Source organism: Tachyglossus aculeatus, chromosome 1, assembly GCF_015852505.1.
Source record: "Tachyglossus aculeatus isolate mTacAcu1 chromosome 1, mTacAcu1.pri, whole genome shotgun sequence".
Classification (NCBI taxonomy): domain Eukaryota; kingdom Metazoa; phylum Chordata; class Mammalia; order Monotremata; family Tachyglossidae; genus Tachyglossus; species Tachyglossus aculeatus.
This window is the reverse complement of record NC_052066.1, coordinates 4,902,607-4,922,369: the sequence shown is the minus strand read 5'-3', so window position 1 is coordinate 4,922,369 and position 19,763 is coordinate 4,902,607. Positions and strand designations below refer to the sequence as shown.

At 47.6% G+C, this 19,763-nt stretch overlaps 1 protein-coding gene across 1 annotated transcript in view; it reads right to left on the bottom strand.

The window, feature by feature from the left end:
* Positions 1-217: 217 nt before the first annotated feature.
* The window catches only part of DES (desmin), a 32,039-nt gene continuing 12,493 nt past the window's right edge, over positions 218-19,763 (bottom strand). Inside the window, exons 3-9 of the mRNA XM_038772510.1 lie at positions 18,882-18,977; positions 14,708-14,869; positions 11,209-11,334; positions 6,913-7,133; positions 3,866-3,909; positions 2,653-2,735; positions 218-583 (exon numbers count right to left, since the gene is read on the bottom strand). Of these exons, the coding sequence (XP_038628438.1) occupies positions 542-583; positions 2,653-2,735; positions 3,866-3,909; positions 6,913-7,133; positions 11,209-11,334; positions 14,708-14,869; positions 18,882-18,977 (774 nt within the window). The 3' untranslated portion in view covers positions 218-541. The remainder of the gene's footprint in view (positions 584-2,652; positions 2,736-3,865; positions 3,910-6,912; positions 7,134-11,208; positions 11,335-14,707; positions 14,870-18,881; positions 18,978-19,763) is intronic.

Here is a 19,763-nt window from a genome sequence, read left to right as displayed (position 1 = left end):
ATTGAATGGATGAATGAATGTGGCTTAGTCGCCCTTCTAGACCGTGAGCCCGTCGTTGGGTAGGGACCGTCTCTAGATGTTGCCAATTTGTCAATCAATCAATCGTATTTATTGAGTGCTTACTGTGTGCAGAGCACTGGACTAAGCGCTTGTCCTTCCCAAGCGCTTAGTCCAGTGCTCTGCACACAGTAAGCGCTCGATAAATACGCTTGAATGGATGAATGCATAGGTGGGGGGGTCCGGGAGGAAGAGGGGGCGACCCAGGGACTAGGAATTGGGGCGAGGAGGGGGCGGCATCGCAGAACGGGTCCAATGTCGGACAGCTTTGGGGGGTTCAGAGGGGCCTGTGGGCCCCAGGGAGGGGCTGAGCGTGTCGGGCCTTGAGGCGGTGGTCTCGGCCGCGGTGAATTCAGGGTCCAGAAGTTTCTCTCCGGCCGGGGGTCAGGGGGTGAGGCTTGGGGCTGTGGCGGAGGGGTGGTCGCGGCACGTGTCGGGGGGTGGGGGGCGGTGGCAAGGACCCCTCCGGGGATGATGTTGCTTTCTAGAGCACTTCGTGTTGTTGCTGTGTGGCCTCGCTCACAACCTGCGGGGAGAGAAGTCGTTCAGTGGGATTCCCGTCTCACAGGCCCGCAACCTTGGTGTCGTCCTCGACTCCGCTCTCTCGTTCCCCCCTCGCATCCAAGCCGTCACCAAAACCTGCCGGTCTCAGCTCCACGACATTGCCAAGCTCTGCCCTTTCCTCTCCATCCCAACCGCTCCCCCGCTCGTTCAAGCTCTCATCCTATCCCGTCTGGACTACTGCATCGGCCTTCTCTCTGATCTCCCATCCTCGTGTCTCTCCCCACTTCAATCTATACTTCATGCTGCTGCCCGGATTGTCTTTATCCAGAAACGCTCTGGGCACGTTACTCCCCTCCTCAAAAATCTCCAGTGGCTACCAATCAATCTGCACATCAGGCAGAAACTCCTCACCCTGGGCTTTGTTTCATTGTCCATCTCCCCCCTTCTAGACTGTGAGCCCGTCATTGGGATGTCTCTATCTGTTGCCAAATTGTACTTTCCAAGCGCTTAGTACAGTGCTCTGCACACAGTCAGCGCTCAATAAATACAATTGAATGAATGAATGAATATTACTATTAGAAGAAAAAAGAGAGAGAATTTGGGTCGGGAATGAGGATGGAAGAGGGGAGACAGACGGGAGATGGGGAAGGAAGAGGGGAATAAGAGGCCATTGGGGGCAGCTACTTCCTCAAGGGAGGACCACGTGATAGACAGAATCAATCAAGCAATCAATCAATTGATTGACAGAAGGGATGGAGAGCGAAGTTGGGTTGGGAATGAGGAAGGAAGAAGGGAGACAGACGGGAGATGGGGAAGGAAGAGGGGAAGGATGGGAAGCAGGGGAAGCAGAGGCCTTTGGAGGCAGCCACGTCCTCAAGGGAGGACCAAGTGGTAGGAGGAAGGAATGGAGAATGAAGTTGGGTTGGGAATGAGGAAGGAAGAAGGGAAACAGACAGGATATGGGGAAGGAAGAGGGGAAGGATGGGAAGCAGGGGAAGCAGAGGCCTTTGGAGGCAGCCACGTCCTCAGGGGAGGACCAAGTGGTAGGAGGAAGGAATGGAGAATGAAGTTGGGTTGGGAATGAGGAAGGAAGAAGGGAAACAGACAGGATATGGGGAAGGAAGAGGGGAAGGATGGGAAGGGGGGGAAGCAGAGGCCTTTGGGAGCAGCCATGTCCTCAAGGGAGGACCAAGTGATAGACTGAAGAGATGGAGAAAGAAGTTGGATTGGGAATGAGGAAGGATGAAGGATGAAGGGAAACAGACGGGAGATGGGGAAGGAAGAGGGGAAGGATGGGAAGGGGGGGAAGCAGAGGCCTTTGGGAGCAGCCATGTCCTCAAGGGAGGACCAAGTGGTAGGAGGAAGGAATGGAGAACAAAGTTGGGTTGGGAAGGAGGAAGGAAGAAGGGAAACAGACCAGAGATGGGGAAGGAAGAGGGGAAGGATGGGAAGGGGGGAAGCAGAGGACTTTGGGAGCAGCCATGTCCTCAAGGGAGGACCAAGTGATAGACGAAAGGGATGGAGAGCGAAGTTGGGTTGGGAATGAGGAAGGATGAAGGATGAAGGGAAACAGATGGGAGATGGGGAAGGAAGAGGGGAAGGAGGGGAAGGGGGGGAAAGCAGAGGCCTTTGGGAGCAGCCATGTCCGGGAGGACCAAGTGATAGACGAAAGGGATGGAGTGCGACGTTGGGTTGGGAATGAGGAAGGAAGAAGGGAAAGAGATGGGAGATGGGGAAGGAAGAGGGGAAGAATGGGAAGCAGGGGAAGCAGAGGCCTTTGGAGGCAGCCACAACCTCAGGGGCGGACCAAGTGGTAGGAGGAAGGAATGGAGAACGAAGTTGGGTTGGGAATGAGGAAAGAAGAAGGGAAACAGACCAGCGATGGGGAAGGAAGAGGGGAAGGATGGAAAAGTGGGAAAGCAGGGGTCTTTGGGGGCAGCCACGTCCTCGAGGAAGGACCAAGTGATAGACGGAAGGAATGGAGAGCGAAGCTGGGTTGGGAATGAGGAAGGAAGAAGGGAAACAGGCGGGAGATGGGGAAGAAAGAGGGGGAGGATGAGAAGGGGGGAAGCCGAGGCACAGGATACTCACTTCTCCATCCCGGGTCTCGATAGTTTTGATCATCACTGTCTTCTTGGTGTGGACCTCCGAGCCTCTCTGCTCTGGGCTCGTCTCTGTCAAACAATCATCATCAATCATATTTATTGAGCGCTTACTATGTGCAGAGCACTGTACTAAGAGCTTAAACAATCAAGCAATCCTGCTAAGTTGGGGTCCAAGATACCCCCGCATCCCCCCGGCCCCCCAACCTTCAGGCAGATTCCCCCCGCCCCGGGCCTGGTCTGATCCCCCCATAGATCAATCCCCCACCTTGTTCCTTCCTCGCTACCCTCACTACACCTCGCTACACAACACCCACTACATTTCCTCTCACTCCTTTGGAGTCAGAGGTCATTTGTCAGCTGTGTGACTATGGGCAAGTCACTTAACCTCTCTGGGCCTCAGTTCCCCCATCTGGAAAATGGGGATGAAGACTGGGAGCCCCACGTGGCACAACCTGATCACCTTGTAACCTCCCCAGCGCTTAGAACAGTGTTTTGCACATAGTAAGCGCTTAATAAATGCCATCATCATTATTATTATTACAAGGCTTCGTACAGTGTTCTGCACACAGTGAGCGCTCGGTTGATGGATTGATTCCTCCCTCCGTGCCAATCACTTGGCTCAGTGGAAAGAGCCCGAGCTTGGGAGTCAGAGGTCGTGGGTTCAAATCCCGGCTCCGCCGCTTGTCAGCTGTGTGACCTTGGGCAAGCCACTTAACTTCTCCGTGCCTCAGTTCCCTCATCTGTAAGATGGGGATTAGTACAGTGCTCTGCACATAGTAAGCGCTCAATAAATACGATTGATGATGATGGGGATTAAGACTGTGAGACAACCTGATCACCTTGTAACCTCCCCGGCGCTTAGAACAGTGCTTTGCACATAGTAAGCGCTTAACAATTGCCATTATTATTATTATTATTATTATTATTAAGTGCTTAGTACAGTGCTCTGCACACAGTAAGCGCTCAATAAATACGATTGATGATTATTATCCCTCCTTTATTTATTTATATTCAGGTCTGTCTCCCTCTCTAGACTGTCAGCTCACCGCGGGCAAGGAAAGTGCCAGACAACCCTGTTACAACGTACTCTTCCGAGCGCTTAGTACACTGCTCCGAACCCAGTCGGCGCTCAATAGATACGATGGATTCCCCCATTCTGCCTCCTCAGGGGGGTCTTCTCCACCCCAGGCCCTACTCACCTCGGAAGTTGAGGGCCGAGAAGCTCTGGATGGGAAGGTTGATCCTGGAGGAGAGTTGAAAGGTCAAAGTTCATGTCAGACAAGCCAAGGTGCTCCCGTCTTTCCATTCCCTAACCCCACCTCTTTTTTTTTTTAGGTATTTGTTAAATACCATAATAATAATAATAATAATAATAATAATAATAATAATGGCATTTGTTAAGCGCTTACTATGTGCAAAGCACTGTTCTAAGCGCTGGGGGGGGATACAATGTGATCAGGTTGTCCCACGTGGGGCTCACAGTCTTAATCCCCATTTTTACAGATGAGGTAACTGGGGCTCAGAGAAGTTAAGTGACTTGCCCAAGGTCACACAGCAGACTTGTGGTGGAGTCGGGATTCGAACCCATGACCTCTGACTCCAAAGCCCGGGCTCTTTCCACTGAGCCATGCTGCTTCTCGTAATGGTATTTGTTAAGCGCTTACTATGTGTAAAGCACTGTTCTAAGTGCCTGGGGGATACAAAGTAATCAGGTTGTCCCACGGGGGGGCTCACAGTCATTCATTCATTCATTCAATCGTATTTATTGAGCGCTTACTGTGTGCAGAGCACTGTACTAAGCGCTTGGGAAGTCCAAGTCGGCACCCTATAGAGACGGTCCCTACCTGTCTGTCTCCCCGCCTCTGGACTATGAGCTTGTGATGGGAAGGGAAGGTGTCTGTTCTATTGTTCTTTGTCATTCATTCATTCAATCGTATTTATTGAGCACTTACTGTGTGCAGAGCACTGGACTAAGCGCTTGGGAAGTCCAAGTCGGCAACGTATAGAGACGGTCCCTACCTGTCTGTCTCCCCGCCTCTGGACTATGAGCTTGTGATGGGAAGGGAAGGTGTCTGTTCTATTGTTCTTTGTCATTCATTCATTCAATCGTATTTATTGAGCGCTTACTGTGTGCAGAGCACTGGACTAAGCGCTTAGGGAATTCCAAGTTGGCAACAGCTAGAGACGGTCCCTACCCAGTCTACATCCCCGTTTTACAGATGAGGGAAACGAGGCCCAGAGAAGCGAAGTAAAAGGGGGATGGAAACTCTGAACCCGCCATGGGGCATAGACTGTGAGCCCATTGTTGAGTAGGAATTGTCTTTGTATGTTGCCTATTTGTCCTTCCCAAGTGCTTAATCCAGTGCTCTGAACACAGTAAGCGCTCAATAAATACGACTGAATGAACGAATGAATTGTCTCTGTTGCCAAATTGTACTTCCCAAGCCCTTAGTCCAGCGCTCTGCCCACAGTGAGCGCTCAATAAATATGACTGAATGAACGAATGAATTGTCTCTATCTGTTGCCAGTTTGTACTTCCCAAGCGCTTAGTCCAGCACTCTGCACACAGTAAGCGCTCAATAAATATGACAGTGAATGAACGAATGAATTGTCTCTATCTATTGCCAGTTTGTCCTTCCCAAGCGCTTAGTCCAGCACTCTGCACACAGTAAGCGCTCAATAAATATGACTGAATGAATGAACGAATGATTGTCTCTGTTGCCAAATTGTACTTCCCAAGCGCTTAGTCCAGCACTCTGCACACAGTAAGCGCTCAATAAATATGACTGAATGAATTAACAAATTAATTGTCTCTATCTGTTGCCAAATTGTACTTCCCAAGTGCTTAGTCCAGCGCTCTGCACACAGTAAGCACTCAATAAATATGACTGAATGAATGAACAAATGAATTGTCTTTATCTTTTCATTCATTCAATCGTATTTATTGAGCGCTTACTGTGTGCAGAGCACTGGACTAAGTGCTTGGGAAGTACAAGTTGGCAACATATAGAGACGGTCCCTACCCAACAGTGGGCTCTGTTGCCAGTTTGTACTTCCCAAGCGCTTAGTCCAGTGCTCTGCACACAGTAAGCGCTCAATAAATACGACTGAATGAATGAACGAATGAATTGTCTCTGTTGCCAAATTGCACTTCCCAAGCGCTTAGTCCAGCGCTCTGCACACAGTAAAGCGCTCAATAAATATGAATGAATAAATGAATTGTCTCTATCTGTTGCCAGTTTGTACTTCCCAAGTGCTTAGTCCAGTGCTCTGCACACAGTAAGTGCTCAATAAATATGACAATGAATGAATGAATGAATTGTCTCTATCTGATGCCAAATTGTACTTCCCAAGAGCTTAGTCCAGCGCTCTGCACACAGTAAGCGCTCAATAAATATGACTGAATGAATGAATGAATGAATTGTCTCTATCTGATGCCAAATTGTACTTCCCAAGTGCTTAGTCCAGCGCTCTGCACACAGTAAGTGCTCTATAAATATGACTAAATGAATGAATGAATGAATTGTCTCTATCTGATGCCAAATTGTACTTCCCAAGCGCTTAGTCCAGTGCTCTGCACACAGTAAGCGCTCAATAAATATGAGTGAATGAATGAATCATCTCTGTTGTCAAATTGTACTTCCCAAGCGCTTAGCCCAGCGCTCCGCCCACAGTAAGCACTCAATAAATAGAGAAGCAGCGTGGCTCAGTGGAAAGAGCCCGGGCTCTGGAGTCAGAGGTCATGGGTTCAAATCCTGGCTCCGCCACTTGTCAGCTGTGTGACTTTGGGCAAGTCACTTCACTTCTCTGGGCCTCGGTTCCCTCATCCGTCAAATGGGGATTAATTAAGACTGTGAGCCCCCCTTGAGACAACCTGATCATCATCATCATCATCAATCGTATTTATTGAGCGCTTACTATGTGCAGAGCACTGTACTAAGCGCTTGGGAAGTACAAATTGGCAACATCTAGAGACAGTCCCTACCCAACAGTGGGCTCACAGTCTAAAAGGGGGAGACAGAGAACAAAACCAAACAGACTAACAAAATAAAATAAATAGAATAGACATGTACAAATAAATTAAATAGAGTAAAAAAAAAAAAAATCACCTGATCACCTTGTAACCTCCCCAGCGCTTAGAACAGTGCTTTGCACATAGTAAGCGCTTTAAAAAAGAATTTTTTTTAAAAAAAAGAAATAAATAAATGATAGAGGACGGACTGCCCTGGTCCTCCCCGTCCCCTACCGGCTCTCCTCTCCCTCCAGGAGCTTGCGGTAAGTGGCAATCTCCACGTCCAGGGCCATCTTGACGTTGAGGAGGTCCTGGTACTCGCGCAGGTGGCGGGCCATCTCGTCCTTGAGGTGACGGATCTCCTCCTCCAGCCGGGCGATGCTGTCCTGGTAGCCGTTGGCCTCCCCGGAGAAGCGCTCCTCCAGTTCCCGCATCTGACGCATCAGGGAGTCATTCTGGCCGGGGAGGAGAGGGGCGGTCAGAGGGGGGACCGGACCGGGGAAGGCCAAGGCCGAGGCGTTGGCGGGTCCATTTATCGTCCCGAGTGCTTAGTACAGCGCTTCGCGCACGGTAAACGCTCAGTAAGAAGCAGCGTGGCTTGGCGGCCCGAGCCCGGCCTTGGGAGCCAGGGGTCGTGGCTTCTGGGCTCCCTCTGCACACAGTAAGTGCTCAATAAATACGATTGATTGATTGATTTTAGACCGTGAGCCCACTGTTGGGCAGGGACTGTCCCTATATGTTGCCAACTTGGACTTCCCAAGCGCTTAGTCCAGTGCTCTGCACACAGTAAGCGCTCAATAGATACGATTGATTGATTGATTGATTGCTGGGTGACCTTGGGTGGGACACTTCATTCATTCAGCCGGATGTATTGAGCACTTGCTGTGTGCAGGGCCACTGGACTAAGTGCTTGGAAAGGACAATTCAGGCACTTCACTTCTCCGGGCCTCAGTGACCTCATGTGGAAAATGGGGACTGTGAGCCCCACGTGGGACAACCTGGTGACCTTGTATCTATCCTAGTGCTTAGAACGGTGCTTGGTACATAGTAAGTGCTTAACAAATGCCATTATTATTATTATTATTATTATTATCATTATTATTATTATTATTATTATTATTATTATTATTGATATTATTATTATTATCATTCTCTAGGCCTCAGTTACCTCATCTGGAAAATGGAGATGAAGACTATGAGCCTCAGGTGGGACAACCTGGTGACCTTGTATGTATCCCAGTGCTTAGAACAGTGCTTGGCACATAGTAAGCACTTAACAAATGCCATTATTATTATTATTATTATTATTATTATTATTATTATTACTATCATTATTTTATTATCATTCTCTAGGCCTCAGTTACCTCATCTGGAAAATGGAGATGAAGACTATGAGCCTCACGTGGGACACCCTGGTGGCCTTGTATGGATCCCAGTGCTTAGAACTGTGCTTGGCACATAGTAAGCACTTACCAAATGCCATTATTATTATTATTATTCCTTAGGCATCAGTTACTTCATCTTCCCAAGCACTTTGTACAGTGTTCTGCACACAGTAAGCACTCAATAAATACGATTGAATGAATGAGTGAATGGAGATGAAGACTATGAGCCCCACGTGGGACAACCTGATGACCTTCTATCTATCCCAGTGCTTAGAATGGTGCTTGGCACATAGTAAGTGCTTAACAAATACCATTATTATTATTATTATTATTATTATTATTATTATTATTATTATTATTATTCTCTAGGCCTCAGTTACCTCATCTGGAAAATGGGGATGAAGACTGTGAGCCCCACATGGGACAACCTGATTGCCTTGTATCTCCCCTAGTGTTTAGAACAGTGCTTTGCACATAGTAAGTGCTCCACAAATGCCGTCATTATTATTATTATTATTAATATTATGATTAAATAATAATAATGGTGATATTTATTAAGTGTTTACTATGTGCAAAGCACTGTTCTAAGCGCTGGGGAGGTTACAAGGTGATCGGGTTGTCCCATGGGGGGCTCCCAGTCTTAATCCCTATTTTACAGATGAGGTCACTGAGGCCCAGAGAATCAATCAATCGCATTTATTGAGCGCTTACTGTGTGCAGAGCACTATACTAAGCGCTTAAGTGAAGTGACTTGCCCAAAGTCACACAGCTGACAATTGGTGGAGCCAGGATTTGAACCCCTGACCTCTGACTCCAAAGCCCGGGCTCTTTCCACTGAACCACGCTGAAGTGACTTGCGCAAAGTCACACAGCTGATGAGTGGTGGAGCCGGGATTAGAACCCACGACCTCCAACTCCCAAGCCCCGGCTCTTTCCACTAAGCCCCAAGTGCCACTCAATACATCCCGCCTCCGCCACTCATCAGCTGTGTGACTTCGGGCAAGTCACTTAACTTCTCTGGGCCTCAGTTCCCTCATCTGGAAAATAGGGATTAAGACTGTGAGCTTCCCAGGGGGACAACATGATCACCCTGTATTTCCCCCAGCGCTTAGAACAGTGCTTTGCACACACTAAGCGCTTAACAAATGCCATTATTATTATTATTATTATTATTATTAATAAAATGGGGATGAAGTCTGTGAGCTCCCCAGGGGGACAACCTGATCACCTTGTATTTCCCCCAGTGCTTAGAACAGTGCTTTGCACACAGTAAGTGCTTAACAAATACCACTATTATTATTATTATTGTTAATTAATGTTTATATTAATATTAATATTAATTAATATTAATTTTAATTAGTATTAATTAATATTATTAATGATGATAATAATAATAATGGGGATGAGGACTGTGAGCCCCACGAGGGATAACCTGATCACCTTGTATCCCCCCAGTGCTTAGAACAGTGCTTCGCACCTAGTAAGCGCTTAACAAATGCCATTATTATTATTATTGCATCCACCCATCACTGGGCCCACCTTACACTCACCGGGCCCAGCTGCCACTCAACACATCCACCTGCCAATCTTCAAGTCGAGCTGCCACTCACTGGCTCTAGCTGTCACTCACCGGACCTGGCTGCCACTCGCCACGTCCATCTCAAGCAAAAACTCCTCACCGTTGGCTTCCAGGCTGTCCATCCATCCATCCATCCATCCCCTGGCCCCCTCCTCCCTCACCTCCCTTCTGTCCTTGTCCAGCCCAGCCCGCACCCTCCGCTCCTCCGCCGCTAATCTCCTCACCGTTAGGCCTCCTTCTCGCCCGTCCTGCCGTCGACCCCCGGCCCCCGTCCTCCCCCGGGCCCGGAATGCCCCCAATCCCTCTGCCCATCCGCCAAGCTGGCTCTCTTCCTCCCTTCAAGGCCCTGCTGAGAGCTCACCTCCTCCAGGAGGCCTTCCCACACTCAGCCCCCTTTTTCCTCTCCTCCTCCCCATCCCCACCGCCCTACCTCCTTCCCCTCCCCACAGCACCTGTATATATATTTGTTTGTTTGTTTATTTTACTTGTACATATTTACTATTTATTTTGTTAATGATGTGCATCTAGCTTTATCTCTATTTATTCTGATGACACCTGTCCACACGTTTTGTTTTGTCATCCGTCTCCCCCTTCTAGACTGTGAGCCCGTTGTGGGGTAGGGACTGTCTCTATCTGTTGCCGACTTGGACTTCCCAAGCGCTTAGTCCAGTGCTCTGCACACAGTAAGCGCTCAATAAATAGAGAAGCAGCGTGGCTCAGTTGAAAGAGCCCGGGCTTTGTAGGCAGAGGTCACAGGTTCAAATCCCTGCTCCACCACTTGTCAGCTGTGTGACTTTGGGCAAGTCACTTAACTTCTCCGGGCCTCAGTTAGTTCCCTCATCTGTAAAATGGGAATGAAGACTGTGAGCCCCCCGTGGGACAACCTCATCACCTTGTAACCTCCCCAGCACTTAGAACAGTGCTTTGCACATAGTAAGTGCTTAATAAATGCTATCATTAATAAATAGAGAAGCAGTGTGGCTCAGTGGAAAGAGCACGGGCTTTGGAGTCAGGGGTCATGGGTTCGAATCCTGTCTCTGCCAATTGTCAGCTGTGTGACTTTGGGCAAATCACTTAACTTCTCTGTGCCTCAGTTACCTCATCTGTAAAATGGGGATGAAGACTGTGAGCCCCCTGTGGGACAATCTGATCACCTTGTAACCTCCCCAGCACTTAGAACAGTGCTTTGCACGTAGTAAGCGCTTAATAAATGCCATAAAAAAATAAATAAATGCGATTGAATGAATGAACGAATCTGCCACTCACCACATCCACCTGTGACTGGGCTTGGACTTCCCAAGCGCTTAGTCCAGTGCTCTGCACACAGTAAGTGCTCAATAAATACGATTGAAAGAATGAGTGAATCTGCCACTCACCACATCCACCTGTGACTGGGCTTGGACTTCCCAAGCGCTTAGTCCAGTGCTCTGCACACAGTAAGCGCTCAATAAATCCGATTGAATGAATGAATGAATCTGCCACTCACAGGCTGTAGCTGTCACTCACCGGGCCCAGCTGTCGCTCAGCGCATCCACCCGCCCCTCACGGGGCCCAGCTGCCACTCACCGTGCCCTTCAGGGCGTCGATCTCACAGGTGTAGGATTGGATCTGGTGGCGATACTCCATCATCTCCTGCTTGGCCTGGCGCAGGGCATCGTTATTCTTGTTGGCTGCCTGGGTCAGATCCGACACCTGTAGACACAACAGTTTGGGGGTGGTGGTGGTCGATTCCCAGCGGAGAGCGTGGGGTTCGGGGCCAGAGCGGGGGAGAGGGGTTGGATGGGGATCCTGAATCCGGATCTCTCTAATAATAATAATAATGATGATGGCATTTATTAAGCGCTTACTATGTGCACACTGAGCCCCTCCTCCTGCTCCCCATCCCCCCGCCTTACCTCCTTCCCCTCCCCACAGCAACTGTATATATGTATATGTGTTTGTACGGATTTATTACTCTATTTTATTTGTACAGAACTCCCCCTTCTAGACTGTGAGCCCACTGTTGGGTAGGGACTGTCTCTATATGTTGCCAACTTGGACTTTCCAAGCGCTCAGTACAGTGCTCTGCACACAGTAAGCACTCAATAAATACGATTGAATGAATGAATTTATTCTATTTATTTTATTTTGTTTTGTTGTCTGTCTCCCCCGTCTAGACTGTGAGCCAGCTGTTGGGTAGGGACCGTCTCTATAGGTTGTCAACTTGTACTTCCCAAGCGCTTAGCACAGTGCTCTGCACACAGTAAGTGCTCAATAAATACGATTGAATGAATGAATTTATTCTATTCATTTTATTTTGTTTTGTTGTCTGTCTCCCCCTTCTAGACTGTGAGCCTGCTGTTGGGTAGGGACCGTCTCTATATGTTGCCAACTTGGATTTCCCAAGTGCTTAGTCCCGTGCTCTGCACACAGTAAGCGCTCAATAAATACGATTGAATGAATGAATGAATGAATGAATTTATTCTATTTATTTTATTTTGTTAATATGTTTTGTTTTGTTCTCTGTCTCCCCCTTCTAGACTGTGAGCCCTATTGGGTAGGGACCGTCTCTATATGTTCCCAACTTGGACTTCCCAAGCGCTTAGTCCAGTGCTCTGCACACAGTAAGCGCTCAATAAATACGATTGAATGAATGAATTTATTCTATTCATTTTATTTTGTTAATATGTTTGGTTTTGTTCTCTGTCTCCCCCTTCTAGACTGTGAGCCCGCCGTTGGGTAGGGACCGTCTCTATATGTTGCCAACTTGGACTACCCAAGCGCTTAGTACAGTGCTCCGCACACAGTAAGTGCTTAATAAATACGATTGAATGAATGAATGAATGAATTCATTCTATTTATTTTATCTTGTTAATATGTTTTGTTTTGTTGTCTGTCTCCCCCTTCTAGACTGTGAGCCCGCTGTTGGGTAGGGACCGTCTCTATATGTTGCCAACTTGGATTTCCCAAGTGCTTAGTCCCGTGCTCTGCACACAGTAAGCGCTCAATAAATACGATTGAATGAATGAATGAATGAATGAATTTATTCTATTTATTTTATTTTGTTAATATGTTTTGTTTTGTTCTCTGTCTCCCCCCTTCTAGACTGTGAGCCCTATTGGGTAGGGACCGTCTCTATATGTTCCCAACTTGGACTTCCCAAGCGCTTAGTCCAGTGCTCTGCACACAGTAAGTGCTCAATAAATACGATTGAATGAATGAATTTATTCTATTCATTTTATTTTGTTAATATGTTTGGTTTTGTTCTCTGTCTCCCCCTTCTAGACTGTGAGCCCGCCGTTGGGTAGGGACCGTCTCTATATGTTGCCAACTTGGACTACCCAAGCGCTTAGTACAGTGCTCCGCACACAGTAAGTGCTTAATAAATACAATTGAATGAATGAATGAATGAATTCATTCTATTTATTTTATCTTGTTAATATGTTTTGTTTTGTTGTCTGTCTCCCCCTTCTAGACTGTGAGCCCGCTGTTGGGTAGGGACCGTCTCTATATGTTGCCAACTTGTACTTCCCAAGCGCTTAGTACAGTGCTCGGCACACACTAAGCGCTCAATAAATACGATTGAATGAATGAATGAATGAATGTGCAAAGCACCATTCTAAGCACTGGGGAGTTTACAAGGTGATGGACTTTGATCCGTTCATTCAGTTGTATTTCTCTAGACTTTGATTCAGTGTGAGCCCGTCTTCTAGACTGTGAGCCTGTTGTTGGGTAGGGACCGTCTCTATATGTTTCCAACTTGTACTTCCCAAGCTGCAGTAAGCGCTCAATAAATACGATTGAATGAATGAATTCAATCGTATTTATTGAGCGCTTACCGTGGGCAGAGCACTGTATTAAGCACTTGGAAACTACAATCCGGCAACAGAGACAATCCCTCCCCAACAACGGGCTCACAGAAGGGGGGAGACGGACACCAAAACATAGCAAGTAGACGGGCCGACTTCCAGCTTGTGGCGGGCCGGGAATGCGACTGTTATATTGTCCCCTTCCCAGCGCTTAGTCCAGTGCTCTGCACACAGTAAGCGCTCAATAAATACGATTGACTGACTGACTGACGGATGGATCGATAGGCAGAGGGGGGAAGGAGGGGAAGGAGGGGGTCCGCCTTGCGTTCGTTCCACCCTTCAATCAATCAATCAATCAATCAATCAATCATATTTATTGAGCGCTTACTGTGTGCAGAGCACCGTACTAAGCGCTTGGGAAGTCCAAGTTGGCAACATATAGAGACAGTCCCTACCCAACAGTGGGCTCACAGTCTAGAAGAGGGAGACAGAGAACAAAACCAAACATACTAACAAAATAAAATAAATAGAATAAATATGTACAATTAAAATAAATAAATAGAGTAATAAATATGTACAAACATATCTACATATATACAGGTGCTGTGGGGAAGGGAAGGAGGTAAGATGGGGGGGATGGAGAGGGGGACGAGGGGGAGAGGAAGGAAGGGGCTCAGTCTGGGAAGGCCTCCTGGAGGAGGTGAGCTCTCAGTAGGGCCTTGAAGGGAGGAAGAGAGCCAGCTTGGCGGATGGGCAGAGGGATTGGGGGCATTCCAGGCCCGGGGGAGGACGTGGACCGGGGGTCGATGGCGGGACAGGCAAGAACGAGGCCTAACGGTGAGGAGATTAGCAGCGGAGGAGCGGAGGGTGCGGGCTGGGCTGGGGAAGGAGAGAAGGGAGGTGAGGGAGGAGGGGGCCAGGGGATGGATGGATGGATGGATGGACAGCCTGGAAGCCCAGGGGGAGGAGTTGCTGCCTGATATGCAGATTGATTGGTAGCCACTGGAGAGTTTTGAGGAGGGGAGTAACAGGCCCAGAGCGTTTCTGGACAAAGACAATCCGGGCAGCAGCGTGAAGTATGGATTGAAGTGGGGAGAGACACGAGGATGGGAGATCAGAGAGAAGGCTAATGCAGGAGCCCAGACGGAGTAGTTCAGCCTCAGAGACGGTCTTGGAGGCCGAAACCTACTGATTGATCGATTGACAGATAGACAGAAGGGGGACTGACTGATTGACAGATAGACAGAGGGGGGGAAGGAGGGAAAGGGTGGGCGCACCTTGGATTTGTACCACTCCTCGGCCTCGGAGATGTTCTTGGCAGCGATGGTCTCGTACTGAGCCCGGATATCTCTGAGGGCGGCGGTCAAGTCTGGCTTGGACACATCCATCTCCACCTGTACTTGCTGCTCTTGCAGCTGAGCCTGCAACTCACGGATCTCCTAATAAAAACAATAATAATAATGGTATTTGTTAAGCACTTACTATATGCCAAGCACTGTTCTAAGCACTGAAGTAGACACAAGGTGATCAGGATGTCCCCCGTGGGGCTCACAGTCTTCATCCCCATTTGACAGATGAGGGAACTGAGGCCCAGAGCACCTGTATATATGTATATATCTTTGTACAGATTTATTACTCTATTTAATTATTTATTTTACTTGTACATATCTATTCTATTTATTTTATTTTGTTAGTATGTTTGGTTTTGTTCTCTGTCTCCCCCTTCTAGACTGTGAGCCCGCTGTTGGGTAGGGACTGTCTCTATATGTTGCCAACATGGACTTCCCAAGCGCTTAGTACAGTGCTCTGCACACAGTAAGCGCTCAATAAATATGATTGATTGATTGATTGATTGATTGATTGTTTGATTGATTGATTGATTGAAGTGACTTGCCTAAGGTCACACAACAGACAAGGCAAGACTGTTCTATACTGTGAGCCTGCTGTTGGGTAGGGACTGTCTCTATATGTTGCCAACTTGGACTTCCCAAGCGCTTAGACCAGTGCTCTGCACACAGTAAGCACTCAATCAATCAATCAATCAATCAATCAATCATATTTACTGAGCGCTTACTGTGTGCAGAGCACTGTACTAAGCGCTTGGGAAGTACAAGTTGGCAACATATAGATACGATTCAATAAATCAATAACTACGAATCAATAAATACGATTGATTGATTGATATGTTGCCAACTTGTACTTCCCAAGCGCTTAGTACAGTGCTCTGCACACAGTAAGCGCTCAATAAATACGATTAAATACGATTGAATGAACAAGGGGAGGAGCTGGGATTAGAACCCATGACCTCCTGACTCCCAAGCCCGGATTCTGGCCACTAGGCCATGACAGTGGGAGAGGAGCAGGAGCGGGGATTCAGCCCAGGGGATTTGGGGAGCCATGTTAGATGATGATAATGATAATGATGATGACATTTGTTAAGCGCTTACTATGTGCCCAACACTGTTCTAAGCACTGGGAAGGATACAAGGTGATCAGGTTGTCCCACGTGGGGCTTATAGTCTTAATCCCCATTTTACAGATGAGGTCACTGAGGCCCAGAGAAGTGAAGTGACTTGACCACAGTCACACAGCTGACAATTGGCAGAGCCGGGATTTGAACCCAGGACCTCTGACTCCCAAGCCTGGGCTCTTTCCACTGAGCCACGCTGCTTCTCTAGATGTGGTAAGCCCCTGGACTTCAATGGAGGGAGGGGCGGTCCTAGCAGAGTGCCCGCAGTGGGGTTCTCTGGGGAGGTCATTTTGTAGTTCTTAAGTGCTGTACTAAGCGCTGGGGTAGCTAATAATACCATTTTTCAAGCGCTTAGTCCATTGCTCTGCACACAGTAAGCGCTCAATAAATGCAATTGAATGAACAATAATAATAATGGTATTTGTTAAGCGCTCACTATGTGCCAAGCACCATTCTAAGCGCTGGGGGAGATGTAAGGTAGTCAGGTTGTCTCACATGGGGCTCCCAGTCTTCATCCCCATTTGACAGATGAGGTCACTGAGGCCCAGAGAAGGGAAGTGACTCTCCCAGGGTCACCCGGCTGACCAGTGGCAGAGCCAGGAGGAGAACCCAGGTCCTTCTGATTCCCAGGCCCAGGCTCTGCCCACTAGGCCATGCTGATTCGCAAGTTAAGGGGGGGTGGAGTAATAATCATAATAATAATAATGATGGCATTTATTAAGCGCTTACTATGTGCAAAGCACTGTTCTAAGCGCTGGGGAGGTTAGAAGGTGATCAGATTGCCAAGAAGAGATTAGAACTCATGACCTCTGACTCTAAAGCCCGGGCTTTTTCCACTGAGCCACACTGCTTCTCCAATCATCATCATTATTATTATCCCATCATCATTATTATTATCATTGATAATGAGGACATTTATTAAGAGCTTACTATGTGCCAAGCACTGTTCTAAGCACTGGGGAGGATACAAGGTGATCAGGTTGTCCCATGGGGGGCTCACAGTCTTCATCCCCATTTTAATAATAATAATGATAATAATGGCATTTAATAAGTGCTCACTATGTGCAAAGCACTGTTCTAAGCGCTGGGGAGGTTACAAGGTGATCAGATTGTCCCACATGGGGCTCACAGTCTTAATCCCCATTTTACAGATGAGGTAACTGAGGCCTAGAGAAGTGACTTGCCCAAAGTCACCCAGCTGACAATTGGCAGACCCTGGATTTGAAACCACGACCTCTGCCTCCAAAGCCCGTGCTCTTCCCACTGAGCCACGCTGCTTCTCTACTTGGTAGAGTTGAATTTGTACCATTAGTTTGCTGTATATATGTATATATGTTTGTACATATTTATTACTCTATTTATTTATTTATTTTACTTGTACATATCTATTCTATTTATTTTATTTTGTTAGCATGTTTGGTTTTGATCTCTGTCTTCCCCTTCTAGACTGTGAGCCCACTGTTGGGTAGGGACTGTCTCTAGACGTTGCCAACTTGTACTTCCCAAGCGCTTAGTACAGTGCTCTGCCCACAGTAAGCGCTCAGTAAATATGATTGATTGATTGATTGGTTGATTGAAAGAACAGCAAGGTGTCTTGCTTGATTTTGAAGAGCTAAATAATGATAATAGCATTTATTAAGTGCTTACTATGTGCAAAGTACTGTTCTAAGTGCTGGGGAGGTTACAAGGTGATCAGGTTGTCCCACGTGGGGCTCACAGTCTTAATCCCCATTTTACAGAGATGTGATGAATGCACGCACAGGTGATTGCAGGCCTATTTCTAGATGTTTTTCTTCTTGCTCGGCATTTGTTCTGAGCCCACGACCTTTTTTAGATACTTTCAGCAGCTACAGAGATCCACTCAGAGGCCGGCCTGATCTATAGGTCGGTATAATAATAATAATAATGATGATGGTATTTATTAAGCGCTTACTCTGTGCACAGCACTGTTCTAAGCGCTGGGGAGGTTACAAGGTGAGCAGGTTGGCCCACCTGGGGTGTACCGCCTTAGTCCCCATTTGAGGCCCAGAGAAGTGAAGTGACTTGCGCAAAGTCACACAGCTGACAAGGGGCAGAGCCGGGATTTGAACCCAGGACCTCTGACCGTCCGGCGCTGGTCCTCCAGGGGTGAGCGGAGGGATCTGGAGGAAAGCCCCCTCGTCCCCCTCTCCATCCCCCCCATCTTACCTCCTTCCCTTCCCCACAGCACCTGTATATATGGATAGATGTTTGTACAGATTTATTACTCTATTTATTTTACTTGGACATATCTATTCTATTTATTTTATTCTGTTAGTATGTTTGGTTTGGTTCTCTGTCTCCCCCTTTTAGACCTCGCTCTCGCCTGTCCCGCCATCGACCCCCGGCCCACGTCCTCCCCCGGGCCCGGAATGCCCCCAATCCCTCTGCCCACCCGCCAAGCTCGCTCTCTTCCTCCCTTCAAGGCCCTGCTGAGAGCTCACCTCCTCCAGGAGGCCTTCCCAGACTGAGCCCCTTCCTTCCTCTCCCCCTCGCCCCCCTCTCCATCCCCCCCATCTTACCTCCTTCCCTTCCCCACAGCACCTGTATATATGGATATATGTTTGCACATATTTTTTACTCTATATTTATTTATTTATTTTATTTGTACCTATCTATTCTATTTATTTTATTTTGTTAGTATGTTTGGTTTTGTCTCCCCCTTTTAGACTGTGAGCCCACTGTTGGGTAGGGACTGTCTCTATATGTTGCCAATGTGTACTTCCCAAGCGCTTAGTACAGTGTTCTGCACATAGTAAGCACTCAATAAATACAATTGATGATGATGATGATGTGAGCCCACTGTTGGGTAGGGACCGTCTGTATATGATGCCAACTTGGACTTCCCAAGAGCTTAGTGCAGTGCTCTGCACACAGTAAGCGCTCAATAAATACGATTGATGATGAAAAAGTAGTGTCCTCCCCTGCCACCCCAATGGTCTCCCGGCCCCCCAGGACCTCACCTCCTCGTGGACTTTCTTCAGGAAGGCGATCTCCTCGTTCAGGGACTCGATCCGCCGCTCCAGATCAATGCGGGCCAGGGTAGCTGCGTCCACATCCTGGTGGGGGATATAGCGGGAAAATTGGAGGGCAGAGGAGGGGGCCCGTCGCCCCCAGGACAGATGGAATTAAAAAAAAAAACAATAAATAACCCCCCCCAGGACAGATGGAATTTAAAAAACCCAAAAAATAACAAATAATAATAATAATGATGTTGTTTGTTAAGCGCTTACTATAGGCCAAGCACCGTTCTAAGCGCGGGGAAAGATAAAATTTGATCAGGTTGTCCGTCAGAAGCAGCGTGGCTCAGTGGAAAGAGCGTGGGCTTGGGAATCAGAGATCACGGGTTCCAATCCCCCTCCGCCACTTAGTTGTGTGACCTTGGGCAAGCCACTTAACTTCTCTGTGCCTCAGTTACCTCATCTGTAAAATGGGGATGAAGACTGTGAACCCTAAGTGGGACAACCTGAGCACCTTGTTTTTCCCCCCCCGCACTTAGAACAGTGCTTTGCACATAGTAAGTGCTTAACAAATACCACCATTATTATTATTATTATTATTATCCCCATTTTCCAGATGAGGTCACTGAGGACCAGAGAAGTGAAGTGACTTGCCCGGGGTCACTAAAGGCCATTATTATTATTATTATCATTATTATTATCATTTTATTATTATTATTATTGTTATTATTGTTACTGTTATTGTTATTATTATTATTAAAATGGCGATGAAGACTGTGAGCCCCCCGTGGGACAACCTGATCACCTTGTAACCTCCCCAGCGCTTAGAACAGTGCTTTGCACATAGTAAGTGCTTAATAAATGCCATTATTATTATTATTATTA